Raw genomic sequence first — 18,734 nt, 5'->3', positions numbered from 1 at the left:
GCTACCAGTATTGCCTGACTTGGTTTTATGTATCTGATGGGCTTCCACTCACTGAAACCCCCGAGGGCAGGAGATTGGGTGGGATCAAGGTTCAAGTACAGAGGTTGGTTTTACTGATGTTGAAAGCTCACAAACATCTCCAACAATATGATCACAAAACATTGAACAAATTTCCAGACCCGTTTGGGGTCCAAAACTGGACTAGTGCCACCATTGCCGGCTAATTTTCAGACTGCTTTTTAACCAGCTCCTTGAGCCCTAGGCCGAGCCTGAGGCCTACACTTTTTAGTTTTGCCACAATCCTCGTTTTATTCTTCTTCAAAAAACCGACATTGATTATTAGGAATGACAAACATTCTCTCTCATTTTAGGGTAATTGAGGGATTGTACCCAAAATACATTCGAGCAACACATGGGCCTGAAGCCAAGCCAGCTTCTCGGCTGCGAGTAGGTGAGTAAAGATACCCGACAGTTAACTCGGGATCCTCCCCAGTGAACTCTAAGCCTATTGCGGGTGGGGGGGTGTGTAGGGGATGGTCGAGGAGTCCAGATTATACACAGATGAACCTGCCCGCTGCGGCACTGCCCGGCCAGTCGTTGCACTGTGGCCACTTCCCAGGGTGCAGCTCACCAAGTGTGAAGCACTTTTGAAACCCTCTTCCACTCGCCAATGCATATTACAGGTTCCCCCACTTCATGTTAGACCCCCACTCCCCTCGCCCCACCATTGGTGGCCGTGCCTTCAGCTGCCTAGGCCCTAAGCTCTGGAATTCCCTCCCTAAACCTCTCCACCTCTCTACCTCTCTCTCCTCCTTTAAGACGCTCCTTAAAACCTACCTCCTTGACCAAACTTTAGGTCACCTGTCCGAATATCTCATGTGGCTCGGTGTCAATTTTTGTCTGATAATTGCTCCTGTGAAGTGCCTTGGGATGTTCCTTAGCTAAAGGTGCTATATAAATGCAAGTTGTTGTTACATTTTAAAACCATTTTTATGCTCAGTTGTTAAATATTTTTAACTGTACCATCTCCCCAGTTCATCCTGGTTGATATCTTTATTTTTGCTCGATACGTTCCCCCCACCCACCCCTACTCCTCCCCAGTGGGAGTGACAGGCTGTGCACCCTCATGATTTGTACTGAATCATTCTCATGGACATAGAGGTAATTAAGGACTGAACAGGAACTTCAAAAATTGGAAAGATAGAGGAGACTCAGGTTCAAATCCAGGCCAGACTGAGGGGAAGGAAATTCTCTGCTCTTTGCTGGTTGTAAGGGCCCTATACAACATGAATTTGGGTATCAATGCCATGCAAATCTGCTGCTAACTTGGCACTAAATTCACATGAACGCAAGGGATGGCCAGTGTAAGAAATGGAACAACTCCTATGCCAGTGCAGTAGGAGGCGCTCTTGTGAGGATGGAGCTGAGCTGTGTTGTTAGGTCAGTGTAGAGGGATCTCAACCAGGCACCAGGTCCCTGAAATGGAAAGTGTTCCTTTATTCATCACTAACCTAAATGAGCAAAGACACAGATTGCTGTTTAAAAAAAACTTGCATTTATATAGCACCTTTCATGACCTCAAGATGTCCTAAAGTGCTTTACAGCCAATTATGTACCTTTTGAAGTACAGTCACTGTTGTAATTTAGGAAACACAACAGCCAATTTGTGCACAGCAAGATCTCACAAACAGCAATGAGATAATGACCAGATAATATGTTTTAATGATGTTGGTTGAGGTATAAATATTGGCCAGGTCACCGTGGAGAACTCCCCTGCTCTTCTTTGAAATATTGCTGGGGGATCTTTTGCATCCACCTGAGAGGGCAGTCAAGGCCTCGGTTTAACGTCTCATCTGAAAAAACGGCACCTCTGACAGTGCAGCACTCCCTCAGTACTGTACTGAGTGTCAGCCTGGATTATGTGTTCAAGTCTCTGGAGTGGAGCTTGAGCCCACAACCTTCATGATTTAGAGGCGAGAGTGCTACCCACTGAGCGACAGATAACATTAAAGAGAACATGTTGACATGCAGGAGTTGCGCCAACAAGCAGTCCCGCACTGGTTAAAGATGGAGAAGTGTGTGAGTGTCGTCTTGCATGTGTTTTGCTTCCACAACAGATACAGATGTTTCCAAAAGTGACAAGGGCAGCCTGGCCTTCTACAGGAACATCTCGCTACAGCTGGAGGAGGAACCAGGGCTGGGCATCACATCACACGGCAAGGTCAAGTGGTGGAACGTCAAGGAGTGGAACCCCCAGTGTGCCAGCCCGAGCTGCAACAACGTAGAGCTCATCATCTTCAATGACAAAGTCAGCCCCTCAAGTCTGGGATTCCTCACTGGATATGGGTAAAGATGTCTTCTGTTATATACCTGTAATTCTACACTCGCGGGGTGATTCCGGGAGCCATGTTCCTGGGCAGTGCGGGTCTGCGATAACTGCCCGGTTCCACAAGCCGCAGCTGAGCATGGAATCACCCGTTATTTATTACAGAACAGAGCAGACAATACACAAGGGGCATTTAATTCTGATGTAAAGCAATTTGGTTTGAATGTCCAGATGTCGGGGGGAGGGGTAGGGTGCAGGGAAGGAGCGGAGGCAAAAACTCACCTTCCCTTCCCTTCCACCTTCCACTCTCTGTCCCGCAGTGAGTACCCTATCTCAGTCAGGTTGTCTGGGGAAGATGCGCAGTAGCAAATGCTTCACTGTCCCTTGCTGATCCCACAGAACTGCTGGAAGCCATTTAGATGGTGCTAGGGAGTCTGAGGCACAACACAGGGGAATGTAGCAGGGTGGGAGACCACCTGAAACTAAAGAATGAATCCGCAGCCTGTCAAACGCAGCCCGAATGGAACAACTCATTGTCTCCAATCCTTCCATGGTGATCAGACAGTAACATGATTATGTTGCACTGCCTGTCTCTCTGCTTGTGCTGTACCTGGATATTAGTGCAACATAGGAATTAGCTCACTGCCATCGATGAAGCCTACAGGTGCCAGTGAATTGTTAGGCCTTTACTGAGTGGTGCAAGACTGTATTTGCACCATCATCATGAACAGATACCGGTTGCCTTTAAAACACTAGTGGATCTCCTGCTCACGGGTAGTGTGGAAAATGGTTGTGGTGTTTTGTTGCTAACCTAGACTCTTCCTTTAAAACCCCGGTCTCACGGGAATCCAGGTCAATTAGGGGTCTGCAAATTTCAGCCTCGAGGTTAATGACTGACTTTCTTTTCCTTTTTTTTTAAATGACTGTGCCTCTGGTGTGTGATAGATGCACGCTACATGCAAGATTTTTGTTTAATACTAGCAAATCTCCTGTGGCAATGCTCACGGCGAGTTAAAGGATACAGTATCAATAACACTTCCTGTGTTACACTTACTTCCTGTAACAACTCCCCTATCACACTTGGTGTTCGCACCAAATATGTGACAGGAAGTGGGTGTGACACAGGAAGTGCATACCATGTGCAAAACTTTTAATATGTTACCAGCAAATGTCCCATTGTGTTGTCAGGGTGAGTTAGAGGATTTGTTGTGTTTTAACAATAGAGGCGCTTATCATTCATCAGGGCCATTGAATTAAACTGACTGAATAATTCAAATTATTAAGTGGTGTTCTGGAATTTTTACAAGTGCTTCGAGGATTGAATTCCATGACTGTCGAACACTCTGAAAACTGTGAACGGGAGGCCTTTATTACATAGCTTCCTTTAATTAAGATGAAACACTGGAAGGTATGTAAGATGTACCAGCTGGCAGTTGGTATTTAGCAGTACTGAGGATGGTGATAGGGTCTAACTGCATGAGGGTGCGATCCTGTAACACGGAGAGGGGAATGACAGATCCCTTGCTGATCCCACAGTGAAGGCAGAAACCCGACACATCAGCAGTTCGGGGGGGGTGCTAGAAAATGGGGTGGAACCCAGTTCCACTGGAAGTCCGCCCCATTTCTTCAGCTTAGCCATTTTTGGGTAGGGGAAGGAGAGGCTATGTTATCCCCCACGCCCTATGGCAAGGGGTGGGGGGGGGGGGGCGGTGAGTGGGATGTCTCGAGACCACCCTGGATATTCTGCCCTTGAAAGGCCTCGGGGAACTCTCACCAGCAGTGGCAGGGAGTGTAATTAGAGTGTGGCGAATTTACAGAGGCAAGTTCCATGAGATGTGGACATAGGAATTTATAATGGTAAAAAAGTGACAGGAAATGCAGGCAGACATAACATTTGTGATGTAGTAGATGCTCAATAACGCTGCCAATGACTGTCTTGAGAAGTTGTGAACAACATTCCCAACAATGTTACAGATACGGTCAGTAACACAGGGTCTGACAAGGAAGCTGGATTATCCTCAGTAGAGATTCAGTTGGTAACGGCACTGCCCACTCTGTAACTGAGATTTGCGGATTTAATAATGTCCCAGAGTTGGTCTTTGTTGAAGTTTAATATTGTGATTTTTCTCTTTGCTCCCCCTCCCTCACACACTCTCCGCCTCCCTGTCTCCCACTCGCTCTCCCCCCTCCCTCTCCCTCTCCCAGTATCGTTGGCCTGTACCTGTCTGTAGTGCTGGTCATCGGGAAGTTTGTTCGCGAGTTCTTCAACGGCATCTCTCGCTCCATCATGTTCGAGGAGCTGCCCAACCCCGATCGAATCTTGAAGCTGTGCACCGATATCTTCCTGGTGCGTGAGACGGGGGAGCTGGAACTGGAAGAGCAGCTCTTTGCCAAACTCATCTTCCTTTACCGGTCTCCTGAGACCATGATCAAGTGGACTCGCGAGAAGCAGGAGTGACTGATCCAGGTCGGAACCCTATTATTGGGAAACAAAACTTTCTTTTCATACAGAAACGGACCTCTCCCTTCAACATTAACCTCAGACAGCCCCGGGATCATTAACCTCAGACAGCCCCGGGATCATTAACCTCAGACAGCCCCGGGATCATTAACCTCAGACAGCCCCGGGATCCTTCAAGCTCTTTTTTTACAGCACCCTTAACGAGAAAGAAAATATGCATGTTTATTAGTTCGATTGCATTGGATTTAAACTTTCTACTCAAGTATGTACCTCAGTGGGCCAATGCCTTGTACTAAATGGGCAGAAACTAGCCCCAGAATTAATGGTCAACTCACTCATCGCTGAAAAGTCAGTAACTGGAGGAGGAATGCAGAGTAACTCCTCGCTCCCTCCCCCTGATGTGCGGGCTCTCAGTTGGCTCACTAACATCCGCTTCCAGTATCTAACGCCGCTCAGAAATAAAATCAGGAAACGTTGCAAACGCACAAATCCCTGAGCAGCTGCTGAGATTAATGGTTTGGGGGCAGATCGGGTACCACTTCCAGCATTTTAATCTTCCCTCCTACATTCAAGAATCTAAGATTTATGAGCAACTGGAGCATTCGCTATAGGTCACTCGAGCCTCGTTACTACCCAACACTGGCACCTTGCGATTTGTGGTGTGTTGAATGTAAAATCGTAGGAACACAGCAAGTGTCAGTGAAGGAAAAGCTCGACCTTCTTTGGCAAAGGAGCTTGACAATTGCTCTCCCTGCCCCTCCCCACCGAGTCACGGGTTCAAATACTCCCAACTTCTCTGGGAGAAACTGAGTTTTGCTCACGTTATATTTGGTGGATAATAACACCATGGGGAAGGGCGGCTGAATTGCTGCAGGAGTTCCCGCAAATCGCCCGCCATAACTTTGGCAGAAGGTCCGTAGAAACAAGACTTTCCTGTCATAACTGAGCACATTTAAAGTAACGGCCAATGCGCTGTGGAGATCTGCAATAGCTGTCCTCTCACCAGTGGCAGCCGGAGACACTATGATTCTTTCCCCTTACTAGTGTCTGTCCAGAGAGCCTGCCCAACACCAGTGGTTTGTCCTGGAGGTGTGTCCCAGTCTTTCAGGCTAGTCAAAGGACAGCTGACGTTCAACCACCTGCCGCTTTTACAGACTTGCCACCTTGTACTCCCAACAGAAAAATGGACTGTGTGCTTTTTGTTTTACAGAGGATAAAGTTAGAAACACTATCAGCACCCACTTGTATTTCTGTGAACTGAATAAATCGGGCACGTTACGTGACTCATTTTAATGCTGGGTTCGGTGTCATCTTCTGTGCTGTGCTTACTGCAGGATCTTTGACTTTCCACAGACTGTTAGAAAGAGCAATGTGGGGATGGGATGAGTCCTGAGTGGGCACGGTCCACAGCACTAAACTTCCTTTAATGTGCCCATATCGTGCCAGTCTTGGAGAAATCTCAGGATGGCTGGTGTTGGAAAGGGGAAAATATCAGTGTGACAAGAGGTACATAGTTGGTATAGTGTAGAGGGAGTTTTACTCTGTATCTAACCCGTGCTGTACCTGCCCTGGGAGTGTTTGATGGGACAGTGTAGAGGGAGTTTTACTCTGTATCTAACCCGTGCTGTACCTGCCCTGGGAGTGTTTGAGTGACTGTACCTTGCTTTAAGGCACAGGTAATATCAAGCTAATTTCCTTGCATCTATTTATTGATTGCTATGGTAACCAGGCTGTTCCACATTCCAGAAAATGTGACGTAGGGTTTTTTTTGGAGGGTTAATGGGGATACTCTTAGTAACAATGATACACACCAAACACAGAATAAAATGGGCAGGTTGACAATGGGAACTTGTGCAAAATGGTTTTAATAAGATCAGCCATTTCAATCTGCTCAATACATTCAGTCAAACGGAGAATGTCCTATAAAACAATGAAATCATTTGGTACAGCAATTCTCAGCTTCATTGCAGTGTAGGGTCTCGGTACAACAGTGGCTGTGTCCCCACTCTCCTGGTTCTTTGATGGCAATGTTCCTCCAAATAGATTTCACTCTACTATTATTATTTTATTTTAAATGCTGACAAAAAGGGGGCAGTGTTTATGCAAATTAAATACACTTTGGACAGACTTGGCCTCACACGATGTATTAAAACTTGTATCTGATGTAACGGCAGGACTTCAGTGATACTTCAGCATGAGGATTGAGCCTCCAGCCAATGCCACTTACAAGCTACAGGTTCCCTCACGGTGACAAGCCAACAGTCCCTCGAGGAGAGTGGGGCACACACTGAGGCATGAGACCCATTATACCTGGATTGTTCGACTGTCGATTGATTGATTCATTACATCAGTGACGTGACCGTGCGCACAGCTTCGCTCCTCCTTACACCAGCCGCCTCCGCTTGGACAGGCTCCCGTCACCTTTGCTCGGCTCTTGATGAGGGTCCGCGCCGGCGCCCAGCGGAGACACCAGCTTCAGCATGGTGTCTTTGGAAGCACGGCCGAACAGAGCCAGCAGGAAGGCCACGCCAAACCCAGTCGCTCGCTCGCCCTAAACACAGAAAATAATCAGGTAGTCAATCCTCTACACCAGTTACAATTCAATAATTGGCCAGCGACATATCTCAGGATTTTAACAACCTTTGCAGCTTCACATTTCCTTAACTAAGAATTAGCCCCACAGCATCAGGCAACAATAGAAATTATGGAGCTTGAAATGTTGCAGGATTTAAAGTGGACAGGATAGCACAGTGACTGGACACTGGACCTATCATCTCCAGAATCTGGTTTGAATCCATCCGCACTGATGGATCGAAGTCTCCATTCCCCGTTGGCTTTAGGACCCTACGTAAAATGAGGGCACATGCTACTTTTAATGTGCCAATTTCATCCCAGTCTCACTGAGAAATCTCAGGGTGGCTGGTCTAAGAAAGGGAAAAACGTCGCACTGATAAAGCATGGGTTGGGACAGTGTAGAGGGAGCTTTACTCTGTATCTAACCCATGCTGTACCTGCCCTGGGAGTGTTTGATGGGACAGTGTAGAGGGAGCTTTACTCTGTATCTAACCCATGCTGTACCTGCCCTGAGAGTGTTTGATGGGACAGTGTAGAGGGAGCTTTACTCTGTATCTAACCTGTGCTGTACCTGCCCTGGGAGTGTTTGATGGGACAGTGTAGAGGGAGCTTTACTCTGTATCTAACCCGTGCTGTACCTGCCCTGGGAGTGTTTGATGGGACAGTGTAGAGGGAGCTTTACTCTGTATCTAACCCATGCTGTACCTGCCCTGGGAGTGTTTGATGGGACAGTGTAGAGGGAGCTTTACTCTGTATCTAACCCATGCTGTACCTGCCCTGGGAGTGTTTGATGGGACAGTGTAGAGGGAGCTTTACTCTGTATCTAACCTGTGCTGTACCTGCCCTGGGAGTGTTTGATGGGACAGTGTAGAGGGAGCTTTACTCTGTATCTAACCCGTGCTGTACCTGCCCTGGGAGTGTTTGATGGGACAGTGTAGAGGGAGCTTTACTCTGTATCTAACCCGTGCTGTACCTGCCCTGGGAGTGTTTGATGGGACAGTGTAGAGGGAGCTTTACTCTGTATCTAACCCGTGCTGTACCTGCCCTGGGAGTGTTTGATGGGACAGTGTAGAGGGAGCTTTACTCTGTATCTAACCCGTGCTGTACCTGCCCTGGGAGTGTTTGATGGGACAGTGTAGAGGGAGCTTTACTCTGTATCTAACCCGTGCTGTACCTGCCCTGGGAGTGTTTGATGGGACAGTGTAGAGGGAGCTTTACTCTGTATCTAACCCGTGCTGTACCTGCCCTGGGAGTGTTTGATGGGACAGTGTAGAGGGAGCTTTACTCTGTATCTAACCCGTGCTGTACCTGCCCTGGGAGTGTTTGATGGGACAGTGTAGAGGGAGCTTTACTCTGTATCTAACCCGTGCTGTACCTGCCCTTGGAGTGTTTGATGGGACAGTGTTGAGGGAGCTTTACTCTGTATCTAACCCGTGCTGTACCTGCCCTGGGAGTGTTTGATGGGACAGTGTAGAGGGAGCTTTACTCTGTATCTAACCCGTGCTGTACCTGCCCTGGGAGTGTTTGATGGGGCAGAGTAGAGGGAGCTTTACTCTGTATCTAACCCGTGCTGTACCTGCCCTGGGAGTGTTTGATGGGACAGTGTAGAGGGAGCTTTACTCTGTATCTAACCCGTGCTGTACCTGCCCTGGGAGTGTTTGATGGGACAGTGTAGAGGGAGCTTTACAACGTATCTAACCCGTGCTGTACCTGCCCTGGGAGTGTTTGATGCTGTCACTGGATTCCAAAAATGGAACATGTTCCACTCCCAACAAAACCCCTCACCTTGACAGACACAAAGATTTACAGGAATGAATAAACACCCTTTTCACAGAAGTTTGATTTTAGAAGTCAAGTGGGCAGTGAGTCAGAGGGAAAGAGGGAAAGAAAACAAGCAGCCTACATGCACACAGAGAGAAAGCAAGATAGTGAACGAGACGCAGAAACCAAGTAGGAGACAGAGAGAACAAAAAGATGCAAACATGACATGGAAAAGGAGCAAAATACTAAATAATTTACAGAGAAAGAGCACTGATTATGAAGATAAATTGCTGCATGGGCATGATTTAAAACAGCAAGAAATATTTATGTTTGCAAATCATAGTGAGAACAACAGTGCTGAAAACAAGAACTAAATCGGTCAGAGGAAACACATCACATTCCCAGCAGGTAGGTTATTAGTTGTATTAATTATAGAAATTAAAAAGCACCAAATTGTTTTAGTTCCATCACTCTCCCACTGACCTACAAACAAAGACCATTAATATTGGGAGAGGTGGTGGGCTGTAGACTAACACAGCGCTCACCCACTCTCCATTCAGCAGCTTCTGTGTTCATGTCCCAGGACTCATAGTAGAACATTAACTAACTAAACTCCCTGGTTAAACTTCACCTGGTTAATCTCCACGAGCTATTTTTACTGAGCAGGTGATGCTGTTAGCGATTTGCCGCTGGTTCATACGTTAAATTATTTGCTAATTACAAATCTAGACAGAGTAGATAGAGAGAAACTGTTCCCATTGGCGGAAGGGTCAAGGACCAGAGGACATAGATTTAAGGTGATTGGCAAAAGAACCAAAGGTGACACGAGGAAAAACTTATTTTTTTACACAGTGAGTGGTTAGGATCTGGAATGCACTGCCTGAGGGGGTAGTGGAGGCAGATTCAATCTGGATAAGTACTTGAAAGGAAAAAAATTGCAGGACTATGGGGATAGGGCAGGGGAGTGGGACTAGCTGGATTGCTCTTGCATAGAGCTGATGTGTGGACTCGATGGGCCGAACGGCCTCCTTCCATGCTGTAACTTTTCTATGATTCTACAAACAGTAGAGTCTTCAGCCCCCTCCCCCCCATCTTCCCTCAAGTTCCCCCATCTTCACGCACAGCCTCAAATTCTTCCCTCCCCCCCATACTCACTGTCTGCTTCCCCCCTCCCCACAAATACAACTCTCCCCACTCCACTCCCACACATTCAAACTTCCCCCATTCCTGAAATGCATAAATTCTCCTCCTACCCCACCCTCTCCCCTACACACAAACCTTCCCCACCTCACCCTCTACTCTACCCCACCCCATCCCATCCTCTCCCCTAAACACACATTCTCCCCATCCCTTCCCACACACACCCAAACTCCCCCCACTCTTAACACTAAGTGTAACTAAAGCTGTCTCATGTACTCACTGCATGTACGGGGGAAGCAATGTCCACATGGACCCACACTCCAGGCCAATCGAATCCAATGTGGGCACCGACAAAGAGACCGGCACAGGAACTTTGAGCATTGTCACGATCCTGAAAAAGAGAGAGAGTAAAATGAACTCAAAACCCAGGGACAGAGTCCATCACTCTGCCTTTTCTCCCCTTACTGCTTAGTGCCAGCACCCGACTCCCTCTGGCCAGGAGAATGGGGCAGCCTGATCCATCTCCCCCAAATTTCTCCACAAGCACACAGTGTAAATTCAAGTCAACAGTGCATCCGCCTTGATGCCGCCTCTCATCAAAGAGGTTCAGGTAAGTGGGACTGAATGTTTGGAGACCAATGCTCGGACTGCAGATGAAGCCAGCTTCAATCCACACACCAGTTCCAATCAGACCGGCAGGAAATCATTGGCTGTCGGGTTTCCCACATTACAATAGTGACTACACTTCAAAAGAACTTCACTGGCTGTAAAGCATTTTGGGACATTCTGAGGTAGTGAAAGGCACTAAATAAATACAAGTTCTTTCCTTTCTCTTTTTTTAAGGCCCAGCGCAGAGCACTTCCCTCAAACATCTGACATCAGAAGTAACACCGAGGGGGAATGAAGAGCCCAATCCCACTGTCTCCCACTCAGTGAGCACACAGTCCCGACCAGCCCGTTAAACCGAGGGGGAATGAGGCGCCTGATCCCACTGCCTTCCACTCAGTGAGCACACAGTCCCCACTAGCCCGTTAAACCGAGGGGGAATGAGGCGCCTGATCCCACTGCCTTCCACTCAGTGAGCACACAGTCCCCACTAGCCCGTTAAACCGAGGGGGAATGAGGAGCCCGATCCCACTGCCTCCCACTCAGTGAGCACACAGTCCCCACTAGCCCGTTAAACCGAGGGGGAATGAGGAGCCCGATCCCACTGCCTCCCACTCAGTGAGCACACAGTCCCGACCAGCCCGTTAAACCGAGGGGGAATGAGGAGCCCGATCCCACTGCCTTCCACTCAGTGAGCACACAGTCCCGACCAGCCCGTTAAACCGAGGGGGAATGAGGAGCCCGATCCCACTGCCTCCCACTCAGTGAGCACACAGTCCCGACCAGCCCGTTATACCGAGGGGGAATGAGGAGCCCGATCCCACTGCCTCCCACTCAGTGAGCACACAGTCCCCACTAGCCCGTTAAACCGAGGGGGAATGAGGCGCCTGATCCCACTGCCTCCCACTCAGTGAGCACACAGTCCCGACCAGCCCGTTAAACCGAGGGGGAATTAGGAGCCCGATCCCACTGCCTTCCACTCAGTGAGCACACAGTCCCCACTAGCCCGTTAAACCGAGGGGGAATGAGGAGCCCGATCCCACTGCCTCCCACTCAGTGAGCACACAGTCCCCACCAGCCTGTTAAACCGAGGGGGAATGAGGAGCCCGATCCCACTGCCTCCCACTCAGTGAGCACACAGTCCCCACCAGCCCATTACACCGAGGGGGAATGAGGAGCCCGATCCCACTGCCTCCCACTAGGTGAGCACACAGTCCCCACCAGCCCATTACACCGAGGGGGAACGAGGAGCCCGATCCCACTGCCTCCCACTCAGTGAGCACACAGTCCCCACCAGCCCATTACACCGAGGGGGAATTAGGAGCCCGATCCCACTGCCTCCCACTAGGTGAGCACACTGTCTCCACCAGCCCATTATTTACTTACAGCAACGGAGTTCTTCATATCAGCCATGGCGGAGGTGAACTCACTGAAGTGGAGTTCAGGGCAGTAGACAAGAGGATGGACGAGGTCTCCACTACTCCGACCAGCCTTAACACAGGCCATCTCCCACTCTTCAGTGTTGCACAAGACGGCAGCATGGTATTTCCCTGTACATATACCCTGCATGGAAAGGAGGAATTCCCATTACACCAAAACAGACAGCACCAGTCCCCAGTACATCAAATATCCTGACTCTGCCACTATCTAATATACCACAGGCATCATCTCCTGAACACAGCACACGTACCATCTCAATGGGAGGAGTTTTTTGATCAACTTCAATTAGACAGCAGACAACTCAAATAAAACAATTGAACTTAAATTATTTATTTTCTAAAAGCCTCCATCACTTCCACACATATCATAGGGTGCTGCACTGCATCAGAACACAATCCTGAACAATTACATTTCAACAAATTGTTCCCCAATGGGTATGTGTACTGTGTGGAACTGCACTGGTCACACAGGGGTGGGGGTGGCTGAGTGGAGGTGGGTGGGTGGGTGAGTGGGTGGGGGTGGGTGGAGGTGAGTGAGTGAGTGGGTGGGGGTGGGTGGAGGTGAGTGGGTGGGTGGGGGTGGGTGGAGGTGAGTGAGTGAGTGAGTGGGTGGGGGTGGGTGGAGGTGAGTGAGTGGGTGGGGGTGGGTGGGGGTGGGTGGAGGTGAGTGAGTGAGTGGGTGGGGGTGGGTGGAGGTGAGTGAGTGGGTGGGGGTGGGTGGAGGTGAGTGAGTGAGTGAGTGAGTGAGTGAGTGAGTGGAGGTGAGTGAGTGAGTGAGTGAGTGAGTGAGTGAGTGAGTGAGTGAGTGAGTGAGTGAGTGAGTGAGTGAGTGAGTGAGTGAGTGAGTGAGGGGAACAGTACTGGATCACACAGACTAGAAGGTCACCAATTTGTTCCCTGGTCTGCGGTGAGTTAGCTAAACTCCAGCAGACAGTGTTGAGACCCCTCCACTGTGTGCAGCATCTCTGGGCTTGGAAGGGACAAAAAAAAAACTGGCCAGGGTTCCCATGCCTGATCCCCATGCACTATGCTGAAAGTGGGTGGGCATGGCCAGACTCGGCAGTGACACTCCCCACATTCGAACAGCCCAACAATACGCACTCCCCTGGTTGATGTACAAAGAATAGAAGTTGCACAAAGAACTGTGGAACTGTACCCTAGCAAGCGTCACTGTTCTCACGAGGGACAGGGACTGGAGAGAATTTGAGGGAAAACTGGGGGATGGGGGGGTGGCAAGAGGGGACGAGAAACTTTTTCAGTCTCCACGAGTTACATCCATTGTCACTGCCAGATAACTGCTAAGAACAACCAGGGACAAGGGTCTCTGGGCTCTACCGGTGAAATCAGGATCCTGAGGCAAACAAACCTCCTATCCATATCCCCCCCTCCTCTTTCCCCCTCCCCAGCCATGCACCCACTAGTTTGTGTATACCTGGGCTCCAGTCAGTGTAGCCATATCGAGGATGATGTCTGCCCCCAGATCCTTAGAGGCGTAAGCTACGCCATCTGCCAGCACCAAGCGGCCCTCAGCATCAGTATTATTAATCTCAACTGTCCTGTAAGAAGAGAACACAATCAATTAACAAAACACAGTATGAGAGGGCTCATTAGATATAGTATTAGAATGGTTCAGGTGAGAAGTGTGCCCACATTACAGGTGAGCAGTACATACAGCAGTACAGGTGAGAGGTGCATCCATATTATAGATGAGGAATACACTCACATTACAGCTGAGCGGTGCACCCATATTACAGGCGAGAGGTACACACAGCATTACAGGTGAGAGGTGCACCCATATTACAGGCGAGAGGTACACACAGCATTACAGGTAAGCGGTGCAGCCGCAATACAAGTGATTGTTGCGCCCACAATACAGGTGAATAGTACATGCAGCATTACTGGTAGGCACTCTTTACAGGTCAGCAATACAGCTGGAGACACAGCGTGATAAACTCTTCAACTTGCTTGAACAAAAACCCACTCTGCACACTAGGCTGTACCACAGCAAGCACCAATCACACTAAAACTACTGTGCACACAACTGCCACCTGACTCCGCCTGTAAAGTAACAATATAAGCGCACCATTTGTTGCAGTAATGACATGCATGTGACATTTTCCTGCAGCCGTCCTGCAGGGATTGTCCCCTCCCCTCCCCTCCCCTCGGCCCTGGGTCTCCAGTGAAATGTAATGGTGGGTGGATGGATAAAATTATAGGTCCTGTCTGTCCAAACCTGGGTTGTATCCAGAGGAGAGATAGGGAGACCTACAATTAGGTAGCATCTTTCATAGGCTCAGGACATCCCAAAGCGCTTCACAGCCAATCAGTACTGTTTTATAAGCAAACACAGCAAGATCCCACAAATAGCAATGAGATAAATCACTTGATGTGGTGCGATTCGTTGAGGGGTCATTGGGTGAACTCTGTTGTTCTTTGAGAAAGAGCTCCCAAAGTGCTATTGGACCTTTAACGTCCATCTGAACAGGTAGGTGGGGCCTTGGTTTAAAGTCTCATCTGAAAAACAGCATCTCTAACAATGTAGCACTCCCTCAGTACTGCAATCAAGTGTCATCCTGGATTATGTGCTCAAGTCCTGAAGTGGGACTTGAACCTATGACTGTCTCAAGAGGTGAGAGTATTACCATTGAGCCAAGCTAACACCAAGAGGGAGCATTTTCAGCTGTGTAACACCAGGAAGAAACACAGATAGTTTCAGATCTGCACTGGTGATGGGAGCAATTAAAGGTGAGTAATTAAGAACATACAAGTGTATCGCACATTGAAGTGTACTGATTTGTCCTGTAGCTTATAAGTACCAAGTCACGAAACAAGCCCAGTGCTGACGCCACTGCTCACTGTGTAAATAAACATACATTCTACAATTTCTTTTAAGTTATGTAACTACCATTAACCAGTAACATATGAGGCAAATTTACTCAAATACAAAGACATTAGAGATCCCTCCTCGTACAGGATTTTCCCCCATTGAGTCACTGCATCCCAGAACATAAGAAATAGGAGCAGGAGTAGGCCATACGGCCCCTCAAGCCTGCTCCTCCATTCAATAAGATCATGGCTGATCTTTGGCCTCAACTCCACTTTCCCACCCGATCACCATATCTCTTGATTTGCCTAGTGTCCAAAAAATTTACCCATCTCAGCCTTGAATGTACTTAATGACTCAGCATCCACAGCCCTCTGGGGTAGAGAATTCCAAATTTTCACAACCCTCTGAGTGAAGAAATTCCTCATCTCAGTCTTGAATGGCCGACCCCTTATCCTGCGACTATGCCCCCTAGTTCTAGACTCTCCAGCCAGGGGAAACAATCTCTCAGCATCTACCCTGTCAAGCCCCCTTAGAATCTTATACGTTTCAATGAGATCACCTCTCATTCTTCTAAACTCCAGAGAGTATAGGGCCATTCTACTCAATCTCTCGTCATAGGACAACCCTCTCATCCCAGGAGTCAATCTAGTAAACCTTCGTTGCATCGCCTCTAAGGCAAGTATATCCTTCCTTAGATAAGGAGACCAAAACTGTATGCAGTACTCCAGGTGAGGTCTCACCAAAGCCCTGTACAATTGTAGTAAGACTTCCTTACTCTTGTACTCCAAACCCCTTGCAATAAAAGCCAACATACCATTTGCCTTCCTAATTGCTTGCTGTACCTGCATGCTAACTTTCTGTGTTCCTTGTATGAGGACACCCAAGTTTCTCTGAACACCAACGTTTAATAGTTTCTCACCATTTAAAAAATATTCTGTATTTCTATTCGCCACATTATACTCCATCCTCAACCTTCTTGCCCACTCACTTAACCTGTCAATATCCCTTTGCAGACTCTTTTTGACCTCCTTACAGCTTACTTTCCCACCTAGCTTTGTATCATCACCAAACTTGGATATATTACACTTGGTCCCTTCATCTAAGTCATTAATATAGATTGTAAATAGCTGAGGCCCAAGCTCTGATCCTTGTGGCACCCCACTGGTTACAGCCTGCCAACCTGAGTGAGCCTCGCCCGCTCTGCCCCAGGGTCTTTCCATCCATAATCCAGGCTGGCATACTGGACTGGACTACTGTCCTTCAAATGTGACGGCCATTGCCTGTTTCTGTGATTGAGGTGGATGTTAAAGATCCCATGTTACTACTGGAGGAGCAAGCTCTTCCAAAGCCTTGACCAACATTTCTCCCTCAACCAATACCATTAAAACAAACTAACGTCATTTATCTCACTGCTGTTTACCTATAAGACAGTCACTGCATTGCGAAAAATTGATCTATCATATGGAAGCAGCTTGGGAAGTTTCTAGAGAGCGTGATGAATTGCTATCTACACACGAGTTTTTCTTTTTCTGCCCTGGGTGTTTCCTATATTCCCATTAGGACATACATTTTCCAACATCCCTTGAAAATTGCCTAAAAAACTCATAAAATACTTCAAACAAGTGCACATTTTTACTGCAGTGAACCCATCTGCACTGCTGAAGGTTCACACTGTATAGTCTGCACAGCCTTACTTTCCAGAGTACATCTGATGAATATCGTCAGGTCTCGTCGCTCTGGGTCCAACGGCATTCTCGGCCAGGCAGAACACGGCATGCAGATTGTCCTTAAAACCCTGAAACACAAACAGGACATAGCCATAACTACACCGCACACTGCAAATGTGTTTCTGATACCTGTGCTGGCAGCAGAGAAAGTTATCCCAATTGAAAGCAGCTCCTCATGGCCACCGGAGACCAGGAAAGAGCAGACGCTGAGGTCTATGAAAGAAGGTAAACCTATAATAAGGTGACTTCAGTCAACCTAATATGTTAGGAAAACCCAATTGATTGACAGGAAGAGTTGGTATATGCTCTTGGTATAAACTTTTAAAAAGTACCTGGACCTGCACCTAAAGTGCTGTAAGCTGCAGGGCTACGGACCGGGTGCCGGAAGGTGGGATTAGAATGGGCACCTGGTTGTTCTTTGAGCCGGCGCGGACACGATGGGCCGAATGGCCCCCTTCTGCGCTGTATCTTTACTATGGTTCTACAGTTCTATGCGAAGTACAATTGCTTCATGACCCAAAGCATTAGAAATAAAATGCTGTAACTGGAGGCTACTGTGGCAATAGGGAACTATGATGTAGTTGAAATCAGAAGTAGTTGAGAGCAGAATAGAAAGGTTGTAGTCATAAGGGATTTGATAATTATGGGGATAGATAGCGTCCTCTGCAGTCGCGACCACGAGTCTAGGAGGGTGTGTTGCCTACCTGATGAAAGGGTAAAGGATATTTTTTTTTTTTATTCGTTCATGGAATGTGGGCGTCGCTGGCGAGACCAGCATTTATTGCCCATCCCTAATTGCCCTTGAGAAGGTGGTGGTGAGCCGCCGCCTTGAACCGCTGCAGTCCGTGTGGTGAAGGTTCTCCCACAGTGCTGTTAGGAAGGGAGTTCTAGGATTTTGACCCAGCGACAATGAAGGAACAGCGATATATTTCCAAGTCGGGATGGTGTGTGACTTGGAGGGGAACGTGCAGGTGGTGTTGCTCCCATGTACCTGCTGCTCTTGTCATTTTAGGTGGTAGAGGTCGCGGGTTTGGGAGGTGCTGTCGAAGAAGCCTTGGTGAGTTGCTGCAGTGCATCCTGTGGATGGTACACACTGCAGCCACTGTGCGCCGGTGGTGAAGGGAGTGAATATTTAGGGTGGTGGATGGGGTGCCAATCAAGCTGGCTGCTTTGTCCTGGATGGTGTCGAGCTTCTTGAGTGTTGTTGGAGCTGCACTCATCCAGGCAAGTGGAGAGTATTCCATCACACTCCTGACTTGTGCCTTGTAGATGGTGGAAAGGCTTTGGGGAGTCAGGGGGTGAGTCACTCGCCACAGAATACCCAGCCTCTGACCTGTTCTTGTAGCCACAGTATTTATGTGGCTGGTCCAGTTAAGTTTCTGGTCAAAGGTGACCCCCAGGATGTTGATGGTGGGGGATTTGGCGATGGTAATGCCGTTGAATATCAAGGGGAGGTGGTTAGACTCTCTCTTGTTGGAGACGGTCATTGCCTGGCACTTGTCTGGCACGAATGTCACCTGCCACTTATCAGCCCAAGCCTGGATGTTGTCCAGGTCTTGCTGCATGCGGGCACGGACTGCTTCATTATCTTGCAGCAACTGGAGAGGAACTTGGAACGGGAGGAGCAGGATCCAGTTGTCGAGGTCCATATCGAGACCAATGACATAGGGAATATCAGGGGCTAGGAACTAAATTAAAAAACAGGACCTCACGGGTGGTAATCTCGGGATTAGTACCCAAGCCACGTGCTAATTGGCATAGGAATAAACAGATCAGGAAGATGAATGCAGAAAGGATAAATAGGTCTGTCGATAGAACTTTAAACTGGTAAGACAGGGGAGGGATCTGGTGACGACAACATAAGTCTGAGAAA

General features: G+C 48.3%; 2 protein-coding genes across 4 annotated transcripts in view; one reads left to right on the top strand and one right to left on the bottom strand.

Moving 5' to 3' along the window:
- si:dkey-11f4.7 (piezo-type mechanosensitive ion channel component 2) overlaps positions 1-6,080 on the top strand; it is a 156,381-nt gene extending 150,301 nt beyond the window's left edge. For all 3 annotated transcript variants that reach the window (XM_068000710.1, XM_068000709.1, XM_068000708.1), the window contains 3 exons: positions 372-451; positions 2,118-2,346; positions 4,532-6,080. In XM_068000710.1, coding sequence (XP_067856811.1) covers positions 372-451; positions 2,118-2,346; positions 4,532-4,784 — 562 coding nt within the window. In that variant the 3' untranslated portion in view covers positions 4,785-6,080. The remainder of the gene's footprint in view (positions 1-371; positions 452-2,117; positions 2,347-4,531) is intronic.
- A 554-nt stretch (positions 6,081-6,634) lies between these two features.
- npepl1 (aminopeptidase like 1) overlaps positions 6,635-18,734 on the bottom strand; it is a 45,659-nt gene continuing 33,559 nt past the window's right edge. The window contains exons 8-12 of the mRNA XM_068000704.1: positions 16,829-16,929; positions 13,740-13,863; positions 12,255-12,431; positions 10,543-10,653; positions 6,635-7,338 (exon numbers count right to left, since the gene is read on the bottom strand). Of these exons, the coding sequence (XP_067856805.1) occupies positions 7,171-7,338; positions 10,543-10,653; positions 12,255-12,431; positions 13,740-13,863; positions 16,829-16,929 (681 nt within the window). The 3' untranslated portion in view covers positions 6,635-7,170. The remainder of the gene's footprint in view (positions 7,339-10,542; positions 10,654-12,254; positions 12,432-13,739; positions 13,864-16,828; positions 16,930-18,734) is intronic.

This window comes from Heptranchias perlo, chromosome 19, assembly GCF_035084215.1.
Source record: "Heptranchias perlo isolate sHepPer1 chromosome 19, sHepPer1.hap1, whole genome shotgun sequence".
NCBI classification, from domain to species: Eukaryota; Metazoa; Chordata; class Chondrichthyes; order Hexanchiformes; family Hexanchidae; genus Heptranchias; species Heptranchias perlo.
This window is presented reverse-complemented; position numbering and strand designations above follow the sequence as displayed.